Consider the following 26,517-nt stretch of genomic DNA (forward strand, 5'->3'; position numbering starts at 1 on the left):
CATACATATTATAAGTAAAAGAAAAAGAAAAAGAGATAAATGCTCTCTTTGAAAATGCAAAACAAAAAATGATAATAAATCCAAGTTTAGTAAATCAACAAAACATTTATTACTATTTTGACTCTTTAGTAAAACTCATACGGTCTCCCAAGCAGTTAAAGTATTTAAACTGCTTAATTATTTCTTAGAAGTCCACCATGCAGCCATGCAGGTCCTTCGATTTCCACCCATACATTTAACAAAAGTGTGCTCTTACTAAAAAAAAATAAAAAAAAATTCAGTCAAACTTGTTGAATTAATTCAAAAGTTTTCTTGGAAATAGTAAGGCCATGTCATTAAATATGTGAATCAAATTTCAAGTTGTATATACAAGTCCTTAATCAGTCTAGATCTGGTGTGACCATTGTTTATGTCCAAATCTAAATTATATAATTCTTCAATACGTATCGCGTCATAATGTTTGCGAGTAGAGAACGGCTTTGACCCGCTAAATTTGTTGACGGGTGGGTCGAGTCTGGCCTATTGACCTTATTACCGCTTATAGTATATTTCTCATTTTAGGAAACTGATGATATGGGTGAAATTTTGATTTTGATTTTTTGATTTTTTATGTTATAGATAAAAATTTTGTTGCAAATTACAAGAGATCCAATTGTAATAGTGCTTGATTTTCTCTATCTGAATTTGTGTTAGATCTAGTGTTACGGCTCAGAATAATAAAATATCATTACTAAACGCTAAGCATACACTATTATAAATAAAAAAGGATTTCAAGTATTATATTTGTAATTAAGTTGCTTGAATACAAGAAATGAGTTTTGTCTGATTATTGTAAAGAAAAAAGAAGAACAAAGAGAAAAAAATGATTAAAGTCCTATACAATGAATTTGCATTAATGCACTATCCGAGTTAATTCAAAGGACTGTTTGATTAAAATCCGAGTCAATACTGCCCACACCTGTAGCACAAGGAATCCTTTAATATTCGTGAATTTAAATTGGACGGCCGTGATCTGAACTCAACATATGAGTTAGCTCGAGGATTCGAATTCCTATACTATGGTATAAGAAGCCACACAACAACCAATCCGTGATGTGCCATAGTAGATCCTAAAACACATGAACTGAAAAGGCATACTTTTTTTTTTTCTTTTGTATTTGATAATTGAGACTGCATCACTGCAGACTCCAGTGCAGAGACACACCACGCGGCAGGACTCCATAGACACACAGTCTGAAAAAGCATTAATAAATGTACCACATGCGGAATTATTGACAATTATTTTCATCTACTAATCATCATCGATACTATTTTGCGAGAATTTTTTATTCATAGAAATTTTTAAATTTAGAGTTACGGAAATAAAAAAAATATTGTTTTCAAACAAATATAGAAATATAAAATAATATCTTGTTTCAAATAAATATAGAAAAATGTACTCAATGATCCTGATATATTTGTTTTTTTAAATTGGTAGAAAATGAGAATATAGCTGTCACATTTTATTAAGTGAGAATTTGATCAGACTTAGAAAGAGTACCTTATTTTCAACAAATACAGAAAGACCAAACTCAATGGTTCTAATCCAAAATTTTTATTTTTAAATCGGTATAAAAGGTATATATGGCTGCCACATTTCATCGAACCATAATTGGATCGGACTCAATATATATATATATATATATATAGAGAGAGAGAGAGAGAGTTAGGCTGGGGTGCTATGGATAGCATAGAGGCCTCTATGCTACGGCTCAATATTTGAGTTTTCAAAATCCAAACAGTCGATCCGAACCGTTCATCTTATTCTCCATATTAATATCTGCTTGGAGACCAAATTTTACATTTTTCTGAATTTTTTTACTATTTATTAAGTATTTTACAAAATTGTTGATCCAACGGTGGCTGCACAAAACAGTAAAACCGTTGGATTAGCGATTTTCAAAGTGGCTTAATAAATAGTAAAAAAATTCAGAAAATTATAAAATTTGGTCTCCAAGCAGATATTAATATGGAGAATAAGATGAATGGTTCGGATCGACCGTTTGGATTTTGAAAACTTGAATATTGAGCCGTAGCACGGGAGGCCACTATGCTATCCATAGCACCCCAGCCTAACTCTATATATATATATATAGAGTAAGGCTACGCTACTTCGCGAATTAAACATGTTGTTTTAATTCACACTCATATCTCTAGTTTTGAAGTCCGAATAGCCGATCCAAACCGTTAGATGTTTAATCTATATTAAAATGTGCTTGGAGACCAAATTTTACATTTTTTGGAATTTTTTTACTATTTATTAAGATGGTTTGAAAATCACTGTTTTTTAATGGTGCAGAATTTTAATAAAAACAGCAATTTTCAAACCATCTTAATAAATAGTAAAAAAATTCCAAAAAATGTAACATTTGGTCTCCAAGCACATTTTAATATAGATTAAACATCTAACGGTTTGGATCGGCTATTTGGACTTCAAAACTAGAGATATGAGCGCGAATTAAAACAACATGTTTAATTCGCGAAGTAGCGTAGCCTTACTCTATATATATATATATATATTTTTTTTTTTTTAAATTCAATACAAAAGGAGAATATGGATGTCACATTTCATTAAGTCAAAATTAGATCAGACTCATTGAGTCCGAGCAAATCATTTTTTTTTAATAATTCGGTAGAAAAGAAGAATTGAGCATCCTCATTCTAAATTGTTGAAAGTTTCTTCAAGTCATAGATAAGTAGACCTATACTTCAAAACTGATCTAGTTCTTGTATTTACTATTCTAATGTATAACTTGCTCTCATCTAATCTTTCATTCATGTTACAAATGTTAATTGAATGCTACAGAAAGGATTTGTCATGTATGAATGGTGGGAATGTGATATCATGTAGATTTGCTTTAATCTAAATATATATAACTTGCTTTTATTCTAGGGTTAATTTTCTATATACCCCTAAAAACTTTTTCAGTTTTCTATTTGCCCTTGTACACTTGTACACTTGATTATATCTAATACATCCTTCAACTCTAATTTTTTTTTTATTTATCCTTTGATTTAATAACCCACAATTACATAGCATCTAACTTATTTTTTTCCCATTATACCCTTGTCATATTTATGTCCTTTTAATATTCGTGTGAGAACACAAAATATTGATTAAGGTCCTGTACTATATATAAATCTGTATTAATGCACTGTTTGAGATAATTCAGAGAACCATTCGATTAAAATCCGAATAAATACTGCCTACATCTGGATCAATTTAATCCACAAGGAATTCTTTAATATTCGTGTGAATTTAAATCGGATGGCCGTTATTTTAACTCAAAATATGAGTTAGCTCGAGGATACAAATTCCTATACTATGGTATAAGAGGTCATGCACACAAGACACCACCACCAATCCGTGATATGCCACATAGTAGATCCTGAAAACACATGATGCCACATAGTCTGAAAAGGCATACAAGTTGGTCTTTGATAATTGAGAGTTGAGACTGTAGGCTGCAGGGAAGAGACACACCACGAGCCGATTTTTTTATTTATATTCAAAAATTAAATCAAATTACAAAAAATAACCCAAGCAACGTTGAATTTCGATAACTACCCAATCCGGTTATTCAATAACTGGATTTGGAATAAATGTCCGGTTATCCAATAACCGAACACAAGAAATATAATAACCGAACACAAGAAATATAACCGGTTATTCACTAACTGGAAAGTTATGTTTTTATTTTATTTTATTATTATTTTTTTTTTAAAACAGAAATTTCGAATTTTTTTTATTTTTTATATTAAAATATTAGAAATATTGAATATATTTCTTTAAAAATAGATGAAATACAATATAATTTGATTTATTAGAAAAACTACAACAAATAACCCGGATCAATATTTTTCAGGCCGGATTTTTCGCGGCTGTAAGAAAAATTAATATATTTCTTTATGTGCTATTGGAAAAAAATAAAAATGCTCAGATTCTAAGTTATTGATCCCGGTTCAAAAGTCACTTCTAGGTAATCTAGAAAATATTGTGATCCATCTAGTAAATTTAATTAATAAAAAGTTGTTTCTATTTTGAGAATTCTTTTTGAAAAATAATTATTAAATAAATTAAAGTTTTTATTTTTTTTCAAAAATAGAAACAAATTTTTAGTTACTTTAGAGGATTCAGGCCTAGTCAGTGATTACAAGCTGTCTGGATAGAGTTTGGATCCAGGGAGGTACCATATCCTGTTGAATTAGATTCAAAGTGTTATTTTTAATCGGCCATAATCTGAAATAATCGATCGATTAGTTGAAAAAATCTGTAACGGTTTGATCACTGCCAACGACTAATGGCCCGAGTAATCGGTCTAAACATATGTCTTTTACAACACTGAAGGTAACTGCACTACATACAGTACTGCAGGGAATATGCACACCTATGACTGTGGCCAAAAATAGTTAGGTAGTTTTTCTTTTCTTTTCCAACTATTAATATTTTCATCAGGGAAACTTTCTGTATTTACTGACTTTTTTGTACTGGTATTGATTGAATCCAATTTTTCCTCCTTTTTTTCTTTTCTGATTTTCTTTGTTATTAATTCTCTTGGGTGCTCAGTTTCCTCTGCTTTTAAACTAGTGAAATTTATAAATTAGTTAGGGTATATATACAATAATGTTTCAAGCTCTTACAACTGGAGTTGTATATTGTTTGTTGCCACTTACATCTCATCTGTTTTCCTTATTTTATTTATTTATTTTTTTCTCAAGGACTTTGAAATCCATTGATTAAGAGATGTATCAAAAGTAGGTATGCCTTTTTTCAATATTAAAGTCCTAATTAATTTAATCCTTTGAAGAATTCAAAGAGACATTTGCTAAAGATCACATTCAATATTTCTCTCTTTCTTTTCCTTCCGGCTACTTGTTGTGGAAATTATAAATGAATTTGGGTGAAATAAGCTAGTAAAAAAAAAATACACCAATACAAAAATAAATTCCATTATGCTTGATACTTGCATGGAGTGAAAAGAAAGAAAAAAAAGTTAAATATGACAAATACTTAAACAAATTAATCTTTTTCATCATATATACATTACCCAAAAAAAAAAATACTACAACAAACCAATTTTATTTGGTGGCCGTGTGAGAATTTCGCAGTATGTTTTTGTTGCTGAAGAACTCTTCGATGCCGATTCGTTCTTTTTCTGAATTATCCTTGCTTTCAAGAGTCTTTCCAAACTAAATTTAAAAAAAAAAATCATGTTATTTATATTTTTTTCAAAAATTTAAGAATTAAATTTTACGAGACACATGAACGTTGATACATTTATTGTACCGTTAATTATAATTATGACATGATTTTCCATGATGCCGAAAAAAGTGATTGCAAAAGGTTTTCTTATTTTCTTGACGATTATAAAATAGAGTGTGAAGTCAAACAATAACATGATACGTACACAAGCACTATAAAATGTCTTTTGATCCTTATAGATGTGGAATTTAGAAAAAAATAGACATAATTTCCAATTTGTATTTTATTATAGTAAATAATAAAACTAAGAAACGATACAAGAAAAATAAAATAAAAGAGCATGATACCTTTGTAGAGATGGAAAACCTGAAAAATATTGAATTTCTTGACCGTTGATGCTAGATTGTATTCAGAAAAAATTTCTAACATAATTATTTTTGAGAAGCATATTGATATTTGTATGAGAAAGTGTAGAGTGTCTTGAGAGACTTCAAGTGGGATATCTATAGATTGTGACAATGATAACTCCTTTATTAATTTTACTGTGGGGCTAAGGAAAATTACCATCCATCTGATCAATATTATCTTTAGTCATAAAATATAAATTGCTAATATTATATAGTTATATACACCAGATTTTGTTCAATGTATCAATTTTTTTTTAAAAGAATAAAATAGAAATATTTTAGTATAATACATTTTTATTTTAATATTAAATTAACTTAAAACTTTATACTTTAGTTAAAAGCGTACATGTTAATCTTTTAGTTGTTTATTGTAGGCTGTGTTGAAATTCTAAATATCAGGTCATAGTCCAATTAAATAGAAAAATTATATTAAATAATAATGGTTGGCCCAACAAAACCTTAAATATGCAGGCCCATATAATAGGTTTCCTTTCATCAATTAGTTGGGCTGCCCGACGAATTGGTTTATTGGGCCGAATGTTATTAGAAAGGAACAACAGTGGGCCTTATATAGATGAGCAAATTGTATTACTACAACCATGCCTATTTTTGAAATATATTTTGATAAGATCAAGCATATCAACAAGTTGAGGAACAGAAATCAGAAATGACACGGTTAGCAGTAAATCTCCGGCTTGTACAGAAGACTCCAAAATTTGTACCAGAAAAATCAATTAACTTTCTGAAATGTATAGTACCAGGACTGATATGGATCCCTTGTAACAAACACAGGCCATGTACCAGTTCTGATTTTTAGACGAACAACAAAACAACACAACATTTATGCATGACAACAGATTAAGCGTTTCTGGAGTAATTTAGTTTTACAATAAAAGAGAGATTGGCATTAATGTTGTGATCATTGTCAATAAGTTTATATTCGGATTGTACGATCTGCATTGACACAAATATTAAAGGAGTCCCGTGCATTCCACCTAAGACCGGATTGGGTCATATTCTGATCGGACGGTCTGAATCTAAACTCAAAGTTTTGGTTACCTCAGAGGAAGCAAACTCATGAGAAAGGGGAAATGCTAGTTGTGTGATTGCAGAAAGTTCCCTATTTAAAATAAACAATAATAATATAAGATTAAATTAAATAATAAATTTTGTTATTTAACATTATATTCAGTTTGAATTTGTTATTTGAACTTAGTTTCTTTTTCGCTCTGAATTATGCTTTTGGTGTCATCACCAGTTAGTGACACCCAACATTTTAAAAACTTTTGCTAACTATATATTTCTTTGCTTGATTAAATAACTGTTGGCTTATACTTGTCAACTGTTTTCTTAACTGTATCCTCACAGTGCATCGTTATATTCGGCTAATGTAACTTATTTCACATCATTATATAATCAGTGCAAATTAAAACACCCACATAAGTTTGACTAATTACACTACAATTAAACACAACCCACCATAATTTACAAACAAGAGAGAAGAACAATTTACCTGAGACAAAATCTATCTTCTAGGCTGACATGGAGTCCCGTCATATTTTGGCCATGTTTTTTCTCTCGACCATATTTCTGGGGGTCTTCACATCAAATTGTTCAGGGCAAGTTCTGGATTGTGACCATGGCAGAAAGTGCTGGAATAGATGCATAAGGAGGCATTGGGTAATCTATTGCAATGATTTTTGCCCGCCCGATTGCGACACACCATGGATTCCTTTGTGGGGACATCAAGGTTTACTTGATCTATACATCTATTATTTTTTCAAGTCTTTAATCTTTAAGGTATACTTATTTGATAATTTTTAATGTAATTGTTATTTTGCAAAAATAAATATTTTTCAATTACATGACAAGGTGAGTATAAAATTTCATGCAATACAAAGATGCAGCAGGGTGATTGCATGATTTTTAATGATTGACCAAAGAAATTTCGGATCTGACAAAAAAAAATATACATTACTAATGTACAATTATGAAAAAAAAAAATGATTTTGAAATGTAAAAAAAAAATGGCAAGAATATTACATATAACGCACTACAAATATGTATTTCAAAATAATATTTTATTGTTGGTCCTTGTGTATTTTTATTGTGATGATAATAATTTTAAAATATCCAATTGCACAACAATTGAATCTAACATATTTAACAGAAAATGATGCTTCCGTTTAAATTTTCAGATAAAATTGGAGGGAGGGCTGGCGATGCCCCGGCTCCAGCTCCTTAGCCATACATCAACAATAAAAATGAGGTAAATATTTCATCAATTAAATGGAATTAGTTAAGTGTATGGAGTTGCATCCTGAATCCTCCAAATTTTATATATGAACTAGATTTTTATGATTCTGTTATATATGCAATGACGATTAAAAAAAAAAGGCTTGAAGTGTTGTATGCATGATCTGTTTTGAGAGAATTTCTAATGAAATCTTGCTATACATTGTAATTTTTTTTTAATTTATTATTTGAACGAGAATTTCCATATACTGCCTATGTTGAGTTTACTAAATTTTTTTTTTGGGAGTATAGTGCCTATTTTTAGGTCCAAAATATAAGCTTGGTTGGTACAATAATAGATTTTTATACATGAAACAAAACTTTAAATTCAGTCGTTGAATTTTTTTCTACTTCAATCTCCTTAAATTCAGCCCAGTTCGAAACTTAATTAGGCTGATTCAAGTGTTGAATGTTCATTCTTGAATTAAATTAAGATAGCTTGATTTGAACAAATTAGGTTGAGTCCATAAAAAATCAAAATAAAGCTAGCTTATAAATTTGAAAATTCAATTTTGATCTGAACTAGCACGATTTCATAAAATTACGAATCAAAATCAATCTCTAAACCCTAAAAGTCAAACTCTGGAGAAAATTAAATAATCATTCATGCGTCTTTTCTCTCCCATAGAATCTATTATAATTAAGAAACTTAAAACTTAAACACAATACGTATCAGTATAATTAATATTAAAATTAAACAAATTGAAAGTTCCGAAGAATTAATATTCAGAAGATTTTGGACACTATTTAAAAAACAGTGATTTTGTATTTATCTACAAAAATAGTAAAAAAGTTTATAAATAACTCAAATTTTGGTCTCCAAACACATTTAAATATGGCAATCATGTTGAGCTAGAAGATTATGGCATTGTCATAACTAATTAAATTTTATATAATAAAAGTTATTTTGGAAATAAAATGACTAAATTACCTTCCTAAAAGATTTTGTTGAATCCTCTGAAGAGAAGTCACCACACTAACATGTAAAGTCTGTCTATTATGTCGATGTTTTGTCACTGAGCCTCATCTATTCTTTCATATTATATTTACAATAAGCATCTAACATTTGCAACAAGAACATAATCCATTGTCGTTTATGAGTGGTTGAAATTTCTATTTTGTTATTATATCTTTGGTAGATTGGTATATCACATATCAAAATAACCACTCTAATATATATATTAAATTTCTTATAAAAAATTAATTTCATGCCACAACATTTATTTTATATATTTGAAAAAATAAATTCAAACAGTGATAACAATATGAAGATACTCTTAATTCTCAAACGTGTCGACTCAGTGTCAAGGATTAGGAGCTAGCCAGATTGGGGCACCATATCCAGAGACGAAATTTTTGAATGAATAATATCGAGTCGAGTTTTGTGTAACCAGGAAATTGACTATACATTTCCATCCAATCCTGTAATCGCTCGAAAATTCATGTGTGAAATAAATAGCATTTTGTGTGTATCCAGAAAATTGGCTACTATCAATAACCAAGGACGAACTCTGACCAATGAAGAATGCATGGTTATTAATATGGTTACACTCAGAATAAGTTCCCTCCTCAAAATCAAGCTTGCGGATTGAAACAAATGTGGTGACTACAACCTCCTCCTCGTCTATCTTCCACTGTAAGAGCAATAATTCTCCATTGAGGTCCAACAGCATAGACTTGGACCTGTAAGTATCATCAATCATTGGAACATAATGCTGAAGTGGTATGAGTTTTGAATCTGGGCCAACATCAACAATAAAAATTTCAAGTTGATATCGACCAGCAAATCCAACAGCATAGAATTGTCCCTTAAAATATATTATGCTGTAAACTATAGCATAGGGCAATATAGCTGATGTCCAACTTGGATCACCCTGCCTCCAAAAGGCTACCTTGTCAAAAGTGCCATGGATTACCATCACTGTAAAATTTGACCTCTCATTCGGATCATGATCCAAGATAACATTACGCACCGACCATTTATTATCACAATCAAGAGGAGGTAGGTTGTAACTTTTCCGGGTAAATGGATTCAACATACGGATGTTCAAAGTGTCATCTACACTGAAGAGCCAACCAAATGAAGAACCACACACGAATTGCCCGGACAATTCGGGTATGTCTATGTAGTATTTTTTGTCATCAAAAAGGTTGAAGAAAATATGCTTTTTGGTGATAATATCTTCACCGAGCACCAACCATGGCAGTTGCTGAGCTGGACAATGATGTTTTTCTCTTGCCACCATGCACCAATTTCGACATACAGCGCCAAATCGGTAATAATCAGGTATGGGTAAGAAGCCAATTAAATACCCAAGCACATCATTGGGGAGCTCCGACCAGTTTGCTGTCGACATTAGATGCAACACCTGCCGTTCCCTCCCTCTCCCTCTGCATTATAATTAATAAAGGGATTATAGTTTTCATGAAATAAATTATAACACATCCCTTTAGATTTAAATTTCCCACATACCTTTTGTTGTTACTGTCGTGACATGTGGGAGGTTGATAGGAGTTCTTAGCCGGTTTGTTGCTGTGTTGGCGTACCACCGTCATCCAGCCTTCGCCAGTTGGAATCGCCCTTTGTCTCCCCATTTTCCCTCCAAGTCTTTTATCAATTACACCTCTATGAGAAAACTTTCCCAATAGACAATATCATAAATAAAGTACTTGATAAAAATTAAAAGGTACTTTATCTATGTACACAAACCAACACATCACATATAATTATAACTATCAATAATAATCGCTATTAATGTACTAAATTGAATGTTGCATCAGCATATATAATTTCTTTTCAAAATTATGTTTAACACATAATTTAAAACTCTTTATAAATTTTGTGGACAAGTAATTTCAATTATATATGTTACGCTTTTTGGACATGTTTTACAATTCATAATCAGCATTTATTTAGCACATGAGTTAAGACTAGACATACCAACATGAGAAAATATGTGAAATTAAGTCTAACAGGAAAAACAAACTCGTATAGCTAACAAAAAACATGAGAAATTAAGGCTAGACACACCAACCTTTGGTAACAGAACAAAAGCGTAGCTGGTGCCGATCGGAGAGATTTTTAATCAATTGGTGAAGATCAGCGAGAATTATAAACTTGTCAATCCTATTTTAGAGAAGATATTTGTCAAAACAGAAATAGTTCAGTGGTGAATTATTGAATTGTGAATCTATACTGCAATACAATTTTATGTATATTTGTTTCTCTATTTACATGAGCTGTAGTGAAATTAAAAGGCAGAAAATATAAACATATAAGGTATGCTAGTAAGATCTGATATGATGAAGAAATGGAAAGAATCTACACTTGATTTTCAGTATAAGGTATGGACCGAATTAAATAGGTTTCTTATATGATGAATAAATAAAATTTTCTTCAAAACCAAATTCAACACAATAATAGTTGTCACCCAAAATCAAAATAATATATGTCCTGAAAAGCTAGAGAGCAATACCATAGAATGTAACCTAAAAGTTTGCGCGAACTATATATAAATTGGATGATGAAAGAATAAACAAGAGAAAGGATCGACCGACCATCCTTTTGTTAGGGAACAACAGCGGCTGTCATATCACCAGTTTTCTGACCTTTTTTATTGCCACCAATTTTAACGATAGTAAGTTTTTCTGATCTAACTATTAAAATCTGAAAAATCACTATCGCGATCAATATTCTATATTAATATCGGGCCGGACTTTAAAAATATAAGGTCTCACGGATTTATGGATTGTTTATAAATTTAAACATTTAATTTGCTCGAGATGAGTGTTCTATATTTAAACTATTTGTATTAAATGGGGTAAAATTTGGGTTCTCTCTCTCATAGACAGATCCCTCTTTTCTATTAATACATTTTTACATGCATGATTTACCTAAAAGTCAAACTAGCTAGGGTGATAAGAATGAGAAATAAATATTAATCATTAATAATGACTAGATTTGGAGATGTTTTGAAAAATTGCCAGATTAAAGATTCACTAAATTAATTTGCATTGCGGTTTTAATCTGCATGTTCTGTTCTTACAAAAGGGATTTTTAATTTCATAATTTTACATGTGCTCGTTTATGTATAAAACCTATTTACAAATTCTGTGTTGACCACTTTAAAAACACCATGTGATAATTACAAATCCCTTGTTATAATTATTAAAGAAATAAAATTAATCCACAAAATAATCCCAAATTCAATGTGTAGAGAATGGCTTGGCAATGCTTCATCTAGAGATGTGTTTAATAAAATGGACATGTTAATTCAATTATATATGTTACGCTTTTTGGACATATTAACAATTCGTAATCACCATTTATTAAGCACATGAGTTAAAATATAATTTGTATCAAGTTCTGTTGTTTGTAGACTAGTCACAACAACACGAGAAAATAAGTGAAATTAAGGCTAACATGATAAACAAACTCGTATAGCTAAGAAAAAGCATGAGAAAAAAACCTTTTGTTAGGAAACAAGAGCGTAGCTGGTGCCAATCGGAGAGATTTTTTAATAAATTGGTGCAGATCAGTGACAATTATAAACTTGCCAGGCCAATTTTAGAGAGGATATGTGTGAAAACAGAAATAGTTGAATCCGTGAATTATTGAATTGTTCATTTATTCTGCAATACAATTTTATGTATATTTGTTTCTCTATATACTTGAGCTATAGTCAAATAACAGGCAGAAAATATACATATAAAGTATGGTGCAAAATCTGATATGGAGAAGAAATGGAAATAATCTACACTTGATTTTCAGAGTCAACCAAATTAGACAGGTTTCTTCTTCGTCCCCATTGTTAAAGATACCACCAATAATTTGATTGAGTTATTCTTCAAAAACAAATTCAACACAATAAGAGTTGTTACCCAAGATCAAAATAAGAATTTTCCTGAAAATTAGTTATAAGTCAATACCGTAGAAGGTAAACTAAATATTTGCTCGAACTATAAATAAATTGTGACGAAAGAGTAAACATGAGAAAGGTTAGACCTACCAACCTTTTGTTAGGGAATAAAAGCGTCGTAGGTGCCAATAGAAGATACTTTTTGAACCAATTGATAGATCTATGAAAATTGTAAATTTTTAGGTCAAATATATATATATATAAAAAACGAGAGTTTCCCAATGGCGGCTGTCACATACCCATTTCTTCAATATTATTTTCCATATAATTTGATTACACGGTTTTTCCTTATTGTATATCTCTTCATTCGAGTACTTTTTTTTTTCTTATTATAGCCGCTAGATACAGCCCCATATCTCTCCTAATTACTACTTTCTATTTCCTTCCTTATTTTGTATTATTCTCTCTTTAATACAATTTCTCTAAACAAGGAAATAAATCCAACTAACCTAAGCCCCTGCCGGTGCATAGGTGAGAATCCTGAATTGATTGTGATGCATTTTCATTTGTATTCCAACAACACAACAGTTTCATGGTCGCCTCTTGAGTAAAAATACCTCAACTGCAAAAAATACCTCAACTGTAAAAATACAAAGAACTCAAGTTTTTTTATAATTGAATAATTTGAACAACATAAATTAAATTAATACTTCAATAATTTACGCCATTTCAATCAACTCTTTGTTCTTTTTTATTTACTCCACTACTAGAATCTGGGTTTGTTGCATGGATAAAAATAATTGTTGCATGGTTAAGTAGTGTTCATGCAACAAGTATTGACATTTCTGACACAATTAAATTTGTTGCATGGACAGTCCCATGCAACTATTACTCATGCAACAAATGTGATAGTTAACCATGCAACTGTTTCTTATTTATCCATGCAACAAATATTTGATGACCCATGACCCATCAGCAGAAATAGAAAGTATATTTTAATAAATGTCCATGCAACAACTCATTTCATATCCATGCAACAAGTCTTCCAAATTTAGACTAAACTGTTGCATGGGTAACCCATGCAACAATTATTTGAGAACTATTTGTTGCATGGACTTGTCCATGCAACAAATCTCTAAAATCTAGACTAAACAGTTGCATGAGTAACCCATGCAACAAGTCTGGAGGATTATTTGCGAACTATTTGTTGCATGGATTACCCATGCAACAAGTTTTGACGATTTTTTTGAACTATTTGTTGCATGAGACTACCCATGCAACAATTATTGAATTTCTGGACATTAACTTTTATATATATATTTGATCTCTTCTTTCAAATTGAATATATTCTTATAAATTACAACAAGTGATAAATTACAGCAGTATATTAATTTGTTCACATCCTACTTAAAAAGTAAATGAGATACACATAATTCACCAAATTGCCACAACACATACATGTATTGATTTACCAATTAAAAACCATCTTATTGTTCTGAATAAATTTGATTTTCTTTTTGTTGAGTACCCACTATGTATGAAATTAATGTATTGTACACAACCCAGAGATTAATAGAATAGTTCCCCATGATTATCTTCATTTGAATCAACAGTAAATTCACCATACTTTCATATTAATAGAATAGGCCTCCATGATGTTCTTGAAAGCTAAGCTTCTCATCCTTCTTTTTATCTCTCCTTGAATTTATACAAAAATATGAGAAAATAATAAGAAATAAAAGTTATTACTAATCAGTCATATAGAAGTACTAGTGAAGTGCCCACGCATTGCGGTAGGGATTGACAATATTAATTTTGTACAAATTTTAATTTGTGTTAGATTCATGAAAATATTTTTCTAAGTAATTTTTGTTGAATATGTTTTTTAAAATGGCAAAATTAATTTTAGTAAAATTTACATAAATCATACAAGGGGCAAAATTGTCCAGAACACTACAAAATTATTTTCTCCCAATCAGTGGGGAATTTGGAAATAATATTTATAAATAGTTTTAATTGCCAAAATTAAAGTGGCACTCTAGTTAAGGTATTGTTACACTTGAAGCATACAACTAGGAAGAGAACTTATACTTGTTCTTATCAACTAATCACTCACATAATCGCACTAATTATTTTGATTTCTCAATTTTCATGACAGTAAAAAATATCATCTCAGCTTTAACGTTAAATCGAGGGATCTTGATTTTCATCCCAATTTTCATGACAATACAAGGGATCTGGATAGCTTCACGTGAAATTTTCATGAAAACAATTAGGCAGTAGAACATTCATACTGGACATGAAAACCAGTAGCACTGATGCTTTCGTACCATGGTAGCATAGTTATATTCTATTGCCTAATATGGTTGTTTTAAGCAAAGTTACTCCGTTGCTCCATTTATTGGTAAAAAGAGATAAATCAGGAGTACTTTTAATTTACTGGTAAATGGGATGGATTCTCAAGAATTCAGTCATCAAATGCAAATCATAGAGACAATTGATGAACGGTTGTTCAATCTAGAAACAAGATTAGCAAATCATAGAGACAGCTTGGGGTCAAAATTGCCAACATCTATTAAATTGTTGGTAATCTTTTGGTATACGACTGCTATAATAACAGGTGGTACTGTGGTTCTCATTTGCAACCGTGCTAATACCTCAAACGAATCTCTTAATCAGGTAAATTAAATTGACCATCAATTAAATTTTGCAATTCTTTAAAGATAATACTTCAAACGAACCAGATGATGCCTCAAACGAACACAAAGATAATACTTCAATTAAATTTTGCAATTCTTTAAAGATAATACCTCAAATGAACACAAAGATAATACTTTGGTTTTAAAGAAAAAAAATGCTCTCTACACCTATACCAGATGAATCTCTGAGGTTGAGAAAGGTGAGACCTCCATGGACCCTGTGTAAGGCGACCCAGCCACACAACCTTACCCGCTTGCCTATATCGCTCACCCCAAGATCACCGCAATTTGCAGTTCTGTTCACCCAGTTCAATGGAGAGAGCAGGCGGTGGTAGGAGGAAGAAAATTATGAGCGAGAGTGAGAGAGGGACAAAATTAAAGGGCACAATTAATGAAATTGCAATTGGCGGGAGAAAAAATTAGCAAATTGGCGGGAGCTAAAATTTGCAATTGGCGCCTTGGTGGGGAGAAGAGAAGATATGAGGATACTTAGCCAGAAAGAGGAGAAAGGTGGGAGCTTCTCTGAGAAGGAACCCAGGAGAAAAAAAAAAAAAAAACTTAGAGCTGACAGGTGGTACCCCGTTGTTATGGAAATTATTTTTTGTCATGAAAATTTTTATTAGCAAATTTGTCATGCATATAGGATAGGAAAAATATCCAAAATAAATATATTTGAATTTATTGGTAAAATTTTCATGCATATAGGATGTGAAAATGAATGCATTTAGATTTATTGGCAAACTTTTCATGCAAAATTGCACAATTATATTTAGATTTATTGCAAATTTCTAAAAGACCAAGAAGTATATATAGTAAGAGAAATATATACCACTAAATTAGAGAAAGAGCACAATTACTTAAATATGGAAATAAAGATTAGCAAAGTCTGTATATTAATTTTTAGTTCAAAGACTTAAATATTTAAATTTTGCCATAATTTGTCCCTTCAACATGTGTCAATATTTGCGAAAATATTTAATGAAATTCAATCAATTAATATCAAAATTCGACTTTAATTGTAAAAATATTTTGTAATGGAAATTATATTAATTAAATTTGTGCAATAATTAATATTATAATATATTTATTGCTTGATTAAATGAGTTTGATATGTTAATTATATAGCATTACATGCATGAACATCAAACACAAACTCTTGTTCCGTGAGTTAATGAAGATGTACGGGAATATGTCACCCATTGGTCGATCGGAACCGTTCAAATTAAAGAGCACTGTATTTATTATCTTGCATCCGAGTTTGATCAGATTTTGTTTTTATTTACCCATCCATCTAGTTGATCAAAAATTGAAGTATCGTATGGTCATGAACATTTCGTGTTGGATCGAAGTTCATACATAATAAAACTTTCAAACTTTTATGTTGGTTATGTCCAGTATTCTCCCTTGATCATTTTAAAACATATTTGGAAAGTTTTTATCACAGATCGACCGTTGATTTCCCGCGTGAAAATGAAAGGTCCAAAAATGTTTTATAAATTTGAAGGGACATATAATAATGAAAGTCTATCAAAATGATATGTATAAGTATTATTTGACTATATAAGATGTAAAAAAAATAAAACTATTTTTTCTAAAAATTTTTGACATGTGTTTCTGTACATCTATCATAAATATCAAGCTTTTATACCGTCTGATAAGAGAATAACGGTTCTGATTTATTCGTTCTGAATAGATGGGGATGGGAAGTCCTTATACTCTCATGTAACATAATATTTATGTTTAGATCTGACGGTAAGTGATGCACATGATCCTTTGATATTAGTGCACAAAGATAATCACACGGTCCAGTCTAAACAAAAATATCATGTTACCTTAGAGTAAATGAATTCTTTGATTGCCTCTTTAACTTTTCATTTTCCCTTCTCTCTGTGCGCAGCTGCCTTGGTAACTTAGGTTTTCATTTCTCCTCCTAATTTTTTACATTCCCTCCAATTTTATCTGCTTTTTCCATCTTCTTTTTTTCGGAAATTCCAAATGGCGCCGCTACTATCACCAAACCTAATTCCTTAAATTTGCCGATCTTTTTCACTTACGATCTAACCACTAAACCTTCACCCAATCCCACGATCAAACCCTTGTGCTCCTAACGCCGACGCTGGAGGCGATTCCGTCGAGATTCTACGATGCCTTCGTTTTGCAAGACCTGAAGGTGGTGGTCACCGAGCCACGCCTCGTACTAGATTCTCCTGAATGTGGTGTCGTCAGGCAGCGCCATGCCAGGTCCAGAGGATACACGGTCCTTCCCACCTCCCATCATTGGCTCGTGCGGTTGTTTCCTCTTTGACTTACAAATTTCAATTAGCCTATAAATTGCTCACAAGTGACTAATTTTGATATTTTCGTGTGCTAGTTTGATTCATGCATTTTTTAAATAACTGAATCACGATTTTGGAGTTAGCTTATCAAACCTAATCAATCCCCTAATTGATATAAAATTCCAAATAAACACAATTGACACAAAAACAACCAGGTGAATACATAGCAGTGAGTTACTGTACCGATATGGTGACACAAAAGCAACCAGGTGAATACATAGCAGTTAGCAGTAAACAATAAGAACACTATTGATTTTGTGAAATTAATTTTGGCATTGGTGGTTTAGAAAACTAATTCAGCCTTTTCAGCTAGGCCTAACATCTTCACAAAATCATGTAATTGCAGGGTGCTGAGTGCTTGTGTAAATGTTGTATGGATATTGCAAATGTTGTATAAATGTTGTTAGGAAACTAACTCAGCTTTTTTGTGTACATGTTGTATTTAAATATTGCAAATGTTAGTGTAAATGTGGCAATTCTTGCAAATGTTATTGTATAAATATTGTGAAGTTGCAAATATTATATATCATTTCTGTTATGCTCCAGTTTGCTTTCTTCTAAAGAACATTAAGGGTGTACATGCTCCACAAATCTATTAAGAGGGGAAAGGAGAGAGGAAAGATTGTGGGGTAACTTGACATTTAATTTGTATACTTTTTAGATATGACTATTTTGTCCTTGTATGATTTCTGAACCATGAAACAGAAACAGAAACAGAAACATAATTTACTCAAGTCTTTCACTCTTGCAAGGCAGGTGCCGACGTGCAGCAAGGCTGGTTGTCTCATCGCCGCCACATGTGCACAATACGGGAAAAGAAGAAGAAATTTGGATTGCCGCTTCGCAAAGGAGATCGTCGCTGTACCTGTGGCTGCCTCCGCCTGTGACCACCTCGGAAAGGAGATCGGAAGACCACCTGAGTCGAACTGTCGAACACCACTTTGAGATGATATTGAGGGTAATTGATAATTGAATGTGCTAAATTTTATGTTTTGTTGAAGTAGCTTTATATAATCTTATTTCTTTTCAAGTCTTGAGGATTATACCGTGGGATTTAGGGCAGTAGATGCTCCATTTATCTTGCTTGGGTAGCTATTCTCAAAAAAAAAAAAGTGGTTTCCAGTTTTAATTTGAGGAGAAAACATCAGACCGTCCATAGAAAATTGATCTAAAGGAAAATATCAAAATGAGGTTTTATGGCAGCGTCAGTTTCAGCAGGAGTGACACAGACAAAAAATAGAAAAACCAAGGACTAAGATGCATAAATTTCTCAAATGAGTTACTGACAGATTGTGGTAATTTTCTTTAACCGTAAATTAAAACAAGTACCTCAGTATTTAATAAATCTGCACCTGATGGGTATAATGTTTGCATATTTGCATATGGCCAGACTGGAATTGGTAAAACCTATACTATGGTAAGTTTTTCATATGACATAATAACCCACCTTTTCTATTTAAATTCTGAAACTGAATTCAAAGAACTCACTACCATGAAATTCTGCCAATATTCAATTTAATCATTTTTTGTATTCAAATATGACACAAAATACCAGAACTTGTTATTATGAGTGTACTAATTTTTGGTGCCATGATGTCCAAATCCATGCAGGGTGGTATATATCAAAGTGTAGCCATTTACAATATTAACTGGATTATATAAAATCTATCAGTTCTTCGTCTCCTCCAACGGTGGCCTAGTGGTCTACATCGTTCTCCTCATTCTTCCCTTCATCAGTTCTGTATTTCTCCTCTCTTTTTATACAAATAATTAAGTCTTTAATTGAGTAATGAAAAATTGGGTTGTTTTCCTTAATGGGTCCAGTCTATAATATATAGTTCGCTGTTGCAAAGGACTTGTTTTCTAATTTCAATAATTGGAATTAGATATGGTTGTGCTGAAAATTAAGAAGGAAAACGATTTTAATAAGTACCCGGTTAAGGGAAATTAAGCAGAAATGGAAAAAGTGAAACCACCAAATTTTTGTAGCCATTGATGCAAAGGTTATATTTCTGAATTGTAATTCCAGGTCAATTCTGATCTTAGTCCTTCCTAAACCAAAATTTTGATTTTAAGGGTAGCAATTTTCAAAACCAATTAGGAAGTGCCTAATAAAAGGAAGTTAATCAGAAATGAGAAAATGAATCCACCAAATTTTATACCCATTCACACATGCTATATTTCTGAATTGGACCATGTCAATGAATTTAAATGTTGATGAATCTTCTCTCAGTCATTCCTTTCAATTGATTTTTTGTTATAATAGCTTAATTGTTAATCTGTGCAGTAATGTGCCCACTGTATTACTACCACCATAAACATCCTATTAATTTTTATTGGTTGGACTTTTTATCGCCTCCATCAGTTTTGCTTTGAGAATGTCTTGTATAAACTTTGGTAATTATCAAATTTTTCCTTCAAGGAATCAAGGACTAATTAATTCGAATATATTGTTGTGATCTTTGTTGATTCTGAATTTAAAATTTAACAGTGACTAATTCACTGTTGGTGAATTTTTGTTTCAGGATGAAGGTAGTGCAATTAGCAGAAGAACAATTTGACTGGTATTTCGAGCTTAGAAGACATGGTACTGTTAAGCATGTTGGTTTTCAAATCAATTTTGATCAACTCGCTATGTTTTTAACAGGTTTTGGTTATAGAAACAAGTTATTTATAGTGCTTTGGTTGCAATCCTGTTTGGTCTGATGTTTCAAGAAAAACTTGAATTTATTATAATGATAATTAAAATGTTACTCTCCATGTTTTATTGTGTTGTTCTTCTTATTATGTTTCAATGTGTAATGTAAAAGATTTTTTGGTTGCTTATGGGTTGGTACCAAATCGGTACAGGTACTAAATTTGTACGAGGTGAATTATAGAATTGGGCCTGGATTTTTTTTTTGGTAACAACAATTTTTTGCATCGTAAAATCTATACAAATATGAGGACCAGACAATATCTTAGCAAATAACCTGGTGGGGCCCACCTTCTTTGTCCATGGAACTAATAGGTTAATTATCCATGCAACAAACCATGTGGGGCCCACGACATTTAACCATGCAACTACTCAATGCTATATCGTTGCAACTAATCCATGGGATCCACACACTTTATCCATGCAACTACTCAATGCTATATCGTTGCAACTAATCCATGAGACCCACACACTTCATCCATGCAACTAATCAATGCTATATCGTTGCAATTACTTCCTGCAACTGATTTGTTGCATGGGTACTTATTGCATGGACACACCGTTGCAACAAGTATTCCAGAAGTTATTGCATGGTAAACCCATGCAACAAGTCCAAAATTTATTAGTTGCAACGGGGGTTGTTGCAACGGTATTTTTTGGGGCTTGTTGCATGAGTAACCCATGCAATTGACATTTTTAGGGATTGTTGCATGGGTAAGCCGTTGCAACAAGCCAAATTTTATCCATGTAACAAACCGAGATTCTAGTAGTGCTCCAATATCACAAGAAAATTTAGTATTTCTTGGAAAATAATATTATTTAATATTAATATTTAGTTCCATGTACTATATGCAGTTGAGCTGTATTAGTAATATTTTATGTAAGCGATGACAATATTAGGGTTTATAAAGTGTCACGGGGTCATCTAATTGGAAAGACTCACCTAACAAAGAAATCATGCATTTGTTGCCTTTTATATGCCACATAAATTTTGTATTGGTTGATGTTTCTATTGTTTTAGTTGGTATCATGCATATTTCACAATGGCGGAACACAGAGAGTCTTTCCTGACATCATTTAAAAAAAAATTATTCTATTTCTATATTATTTGAAAAGAATTATATTTGACTAAAAAAAAATATGAAATCATGTCTCACCCTAAATTTATTTTTAGAATATACTTCTATTTCTATGTTTTTCCCAGAAATATTAAAAAGAATTGTACTAATATTTAAAATAAACATAAACTACGTCAATTTCAAAGGATACCTCCATTGTTTTATGAAATAGAGTGAATACTTGGAGAGAATGAAGATAACCAATTTGGATATTTAGATCATCATCGAATTATAGATCTTCTAAACATTAATTCGGGCTTACATAAAAAATCAACAATTTTATATGGCCATGACCACTTGTCATTTCTAGTCAATTTAGATCACCTGATTTTTTATGGATACCCTCTAGTTTTTTATACTGTTTGTTAATGATCGTCTTCAATATTTCTATCTCATTCTTTTACTTCAAGCTATTTGTTCTAATTTGTGGAAATTATGATTGATTTTCGGTGAAATAACTAGTAAAAGAAAAGTTAGTACAAATGAATTTCATTTTGTGCACCACCATTGTATACAGAATCCGGCTAGTATGACATTGGTGTAACATGACATTAACTTCAAAATTGATTGACTAGAGTTCAAACGACTAATCCAAACCGGTCAAACTAATTTACTTTATGAGTGATGCGTTTACATGCAAACTTTTTATATTTTCGAGTTATTTTAGTATCAAATCAAGCGGTAAAAAAATTGAAAAATGAATGTATTAGAATTGACATAAAAACTCACACATTTGACCGCTTGACTTGATACCAAATAAATTCAAAAAGTTATAAATTTTACATGTAAACGCACAACTATTGAAGTAGATCGGTTTGAACGGTTTGGATTTACTGTTTGAAGTCAATTCGATAAGTTTTAGAGTTGGTGTTATATAGACTGAAATGACACTGATGTTATACTAGCCAGACTCTTGTATACATACAGATTCATCCAGAAAATAGAGAAAACATAATTATTTTTTTTTTAAAGAGAAGAAAACATAATTATTTGATGTTCTATTAAAGGAAATACCTTTTTCTATTGCTTCCGGTGACATGGGAATTCAAGATAATACACATATCTTAATTGTAGAATTACCACCATAAATAGTCACTCTTTATTGGTCCCCAAATTCAACAAAATTTGTTATTCAAAATTGTATAATAGATCAGTCTATTTAGTAGCCCAAATTGATCTTTATAAAGACCACTAAAATATATTTACAAAATAAAGAAAATTATCATTTCAGCTTTGCATTTTGTTTGTTGAGCGCTCCAATGCCCATATAGCTGATGAATGGCTACCAGATTATGCTAATTTATAAATTAAATTTTCAATAAATAATACCATCCAGTCAATCCATTAATCCTAATAAATTAATAATCGAACGTTAAGACGGTCGATGAAACTGCTCATTGTCCAATGGGCATTGTATTCCCTCAGCTTTCAAATTGTTGGTGTTAGTGGTAAGATTTAAAATGGGTAATATAGTTCCATCTCTACTGAAGTCTTTTAATTTTGAACTAAACATAATAAATGCATAATATAGTTCTATCAATGAAAACTCGTGTTAATATTTTTATAGGGTAAAAAAAGAGTATGCGAACAAAATGACCAAAACTAGATATGATGCTGTCGGTTCTTCTGTCGGTTCTTTCAATAGCAAGTCATGCATAAAAATTAAATTACTTTAATAAATACTAAATCTTTCAAATATTCTAGCATTCAGCATTCAGATAAATTCAACTCTAGAAGCTAGATTAAGTACCATATATAGAGTATAACTAGGGTGTTCCTATGTTCACGAAGTCTCTTTGTGATGCGTCTACATGCAAAGCTGCCTCAAACGAGGAATCTGAACTGTTGAAACCAATCTACCTTAGAAGTGATGCGTCTACATGGAAAAAATTTAATCCTACTTCAAGGTACTTTACTCCATCTGTTGGAATCAATTTTGTTATCGACTTTGTTTCTTTCTAGTTGAATTATCTAAGATAGGTAGGTTTGTCAGAAGTTCTTCTCTGTTCGAATCAATTAAAACTTTTCCTTTTTCCGATTTTGGTATTATATATTTTCGATATATAGCTCAAATATAATAATTAAATTCACTGCAATTTTCAAGTTCTTCGAGTCTTCGGATTTTTCATTTTACCCATTGTGCACTGGCATGTCACCACAACAAGATGGTGATGATACACTTTTTATGTTTTTAGGTAAAGACACAGAATGCGGTTTAGGGTTCTTTACTTCTTTATAAGGAACAAGGATTTGTTATGATATCTAAAAAATGACAGCTTGACAATCGGCTGCACATTGCCTGCTTTGACATCTTTGATCAATCAGCTTGTGTGACCCTCCTTTCCTGAGCCCCTATATGGAAAATATGCTCAGATCTTGGTAAGCTCCTAGAGAGAGGAGAAGGGGCCGAAAACCGACCAAAAGACAATCGGCATATGAAAATCGCCAAGTACAGAAGACCTGTGCAGTTAACCTGGAGAGAGCATGTTGATCCCAACCGTAGAAACAACTGCTGCTATAGTTTCAGCAGTTTTTTATGTTACTTGGTCTCCAAGCCCCAGAACACAATGGACAAATCAGGACTCATCTCTTCATCCCTGCAGAACTATGATATCCTATGGAAGGTTGAGATCGATTGTTTCAAGAGTCTTGTGCTGAATCCACGTGAGGCACTCTATGCCTGGAGAGAGCAATGTTGGTATTGTTCAATAATCGCCTATATGAAATTAACCAATTACCAAGATAATGAGTATTGTAAATATTAATAATCTTTATATATTGTGCAAGGATTTCTAATATCAGTTTTTTCAAAACACTACCTCAACTGTAAAAATAAAATGAACTCTGATTTGTTTATAATTCAAAAATTTGAACAATATAAATTAAACTATATAATACTTACTCCAATAATTTACGCCATTTCAATCAATTCTGTTCTTTTTGATTTACTCCAATATCACAAGAAAATTTAGACTTTCTTGAAAAATAATATTAATATTTAGTTCCATATACTATATGCACTTGAGCTCTATTAGTAAATTTTATATGTAAGCGATGACATTATTAGGGTTTATAAAGTGTCACGGGGTCATCTAATTGGAAAGACTCACCTAACAAAGAAATCATTCATTTGTTGTCTTCTGTATGCCTCATGAATTTTGTGATTAGTCGTTTCTACAGTTTTAGTTGGTATATATCATGCATATTTTGCAACGACGGAGTACATAGAGTTATGCATACTTGCTTTCCTGACTTCTATTTCTATGTTTTTCTTTGTTTTTCCAAGAAAAATTTAAAAAATATACTTATATGTAAAATAAACATAAAATTACGTCACTTGAAAGAATACCTCCATTGTTTTATGAAATCACTTTACTTCGGGCCCACCTAAAAGAATACCTCCAGATTCTCGTAGTGTTTGTTAATGATTGTAATTTGTGGAAATTATGATTGAATTTCGGTGAAATAAGCCATTTAAAAAAAATACAGCAATAACAAAATAAATTCCATTATCTCATTTAATACACCATCCTACTTTCTTTTTCCGAGTTAGTAAAATGATCGCAAACTAAATATTTCAAAAACATAAATAAAACATAAATAAAACATAAATAAAACATAAATAAAACATAAAACAATTCAAGTTATTTAATTTTTAAAAAAATTAATAGACACAATTTTATAAGACCCATGAACGTTTAAATGTTTATTGTAAGTTAATTATAATTGTGACATGATCCCCAAAAAGTGATTGAGAAAGGTCTTCTCAATTTTATTTCATGATTATAAAATATAATGTGAATTCAAACAATAACATGTGGATCTATGTAAATGAGGAATTTTCAAAAGATTGTACTCAATACTTCTATGAATGTATTTCTTTGACTCAGGCTACGTACTTGTTGTCATTTGTGGAAAATATGAATGAATTTCGGTGAAATAAGCTATTAAAAAAAAAATACAGCAATAGGAAAATAAATTCCATTATGCTTGATGCTTGCATAGAGTGACCAGAAGGAAAAAAGTGCACACGTTAAACAAGACAACTAGTTCAACAAATGTATCTATTTCGTCATATATACGTTATTAAAAAAAAAAAAAAATCTATTTCATCATCCATTACAATAAGATGTTGGTAGAAATCAATTTCATTTGGTGCACCACCATTGCATACATGCAGATTCATCCAGAAAATAGAAAAAACAGTATCATTTGCTGTCTATTTCTTTCGGTGACATGGGAAATCAAGGTAATTATATGCTAATCTAAATTGTAGAATTACAACAACAATCCTAATTAACCCATTACTACCATAAAAATAGACTCCCTTCATTGGGTTTATTGGAACCCAAGTTCAACCAAAATTAGAGAATAGATCAGGCTGATCAGAAGAACTGGCAAACCTTGTTGTTTTATATAATTAAATCACCAACTCGGTAAACTACATGTAAAAGCCTGCAGTTATCCTTCTTCACGCAATCCAAAGCCTCCTCTTTGCTTGTTAAGGTGCTTGATTGTACAGCTTCTCCAGTGGCCAGAACAATAATACTCTTCATTTTCTGTGGGGCTCTTGAATGCTTTAAACCATATAACTAACTTCAAAAAGCCACTGATCCAATAAGACAACACAAAAGAAAACAGAAGCTGCATATTAAATAGCAAATAAAAACTCGATGTTTACCTTAACAAACTAACAAGCATGTAATATATATGTGTTTCTCATGTATAATATTAGCATAAGCTCAAGAATACATGCATGATATCATTTTATATATTAGTATAATTTTTCTTTTAAGCAGACTCGCACTTAGCCTTAAAAAGTTGTACCTTAATTATGAATATATAAAAAACGGCTCACTAAATTGC

The 26,517-nt window shown here is 31.3% G+C and overlaps 2 protein-coding genes and 1 long non-coding RNA gene across 9 annotated transcripts in view; 1 reads left to right on the plus strand and 2 right to left on the minus strand.

Moving 5' to 3' along the window:
• LOC144546455 (putative disease resistance protein RGA4) overlaps positions 1-26,517 on the minus strand; it is a 131,603-nt gene that overhangs the window by 14,257 nt on the left and 90,829 nt on the right. The gene's annotated exons all lie outside the window — the stretch shown is intronic.
• LOC144546154 (putative F-box protein At4g22170) lies at positions 9,249-10,539 on the minus strand. Its single transcript, XM_078294681.1, has 2 exons — positions 10,418-10,539; positions 9,249-10,335 (listed from the first exon to the last, which is right to left on the minus strand). The coding sequence occupies exons 1-2, from the start codon at positions 10,537-10,539 to the stop codon at positions 9,249-9,251; spliced, it is 1,209 nt and encodes a 402-aa protein (XP_078150807.1).
• Positions 17,413-20,500, plus strand: LOC144546380 (uncharacterized). The gene is made up of 3 exons (XR_013508757.1): positions 17,413-18,796; positions 19,450-19,574; positions 20,364-20,500. It is a non-coding gene; the product is annotated as an uncharacterized LOC144546380 (long non-coding RNA).

This window comes from Carex rostrata, chromosome 29 (genome assembly GCF_964058835.1).
Source record: "Carex rostrata chromosome 29, lpCarRost1.2, whole genome shotgun sequence".
NCBI classification, from domain to species: domain Eukaryota; kingdom Viridiplantae; phylum Streptophyta; class Magnoliopsida; order Poales; family Cyperaceae; genus Carex; species Carex rostrata.

Bases quoted from the DNA above. Each gene is read 5' to 3' on its own strand.
- LOC144546154 (XM_078294681.1), bottom strand. From the start codon at position 10,539: ATGGGGAGACAAAGGGCGATTCCAACTGGCGAAGGCTGGATGACGGTG. The intron at 10,336-10,417 runs GTATGTGGGAAA...ATTATAATGCAG, and splicing joins CACGACAGTAACAACAAAAG to AGGGAGAGGGAGGGAACGGC.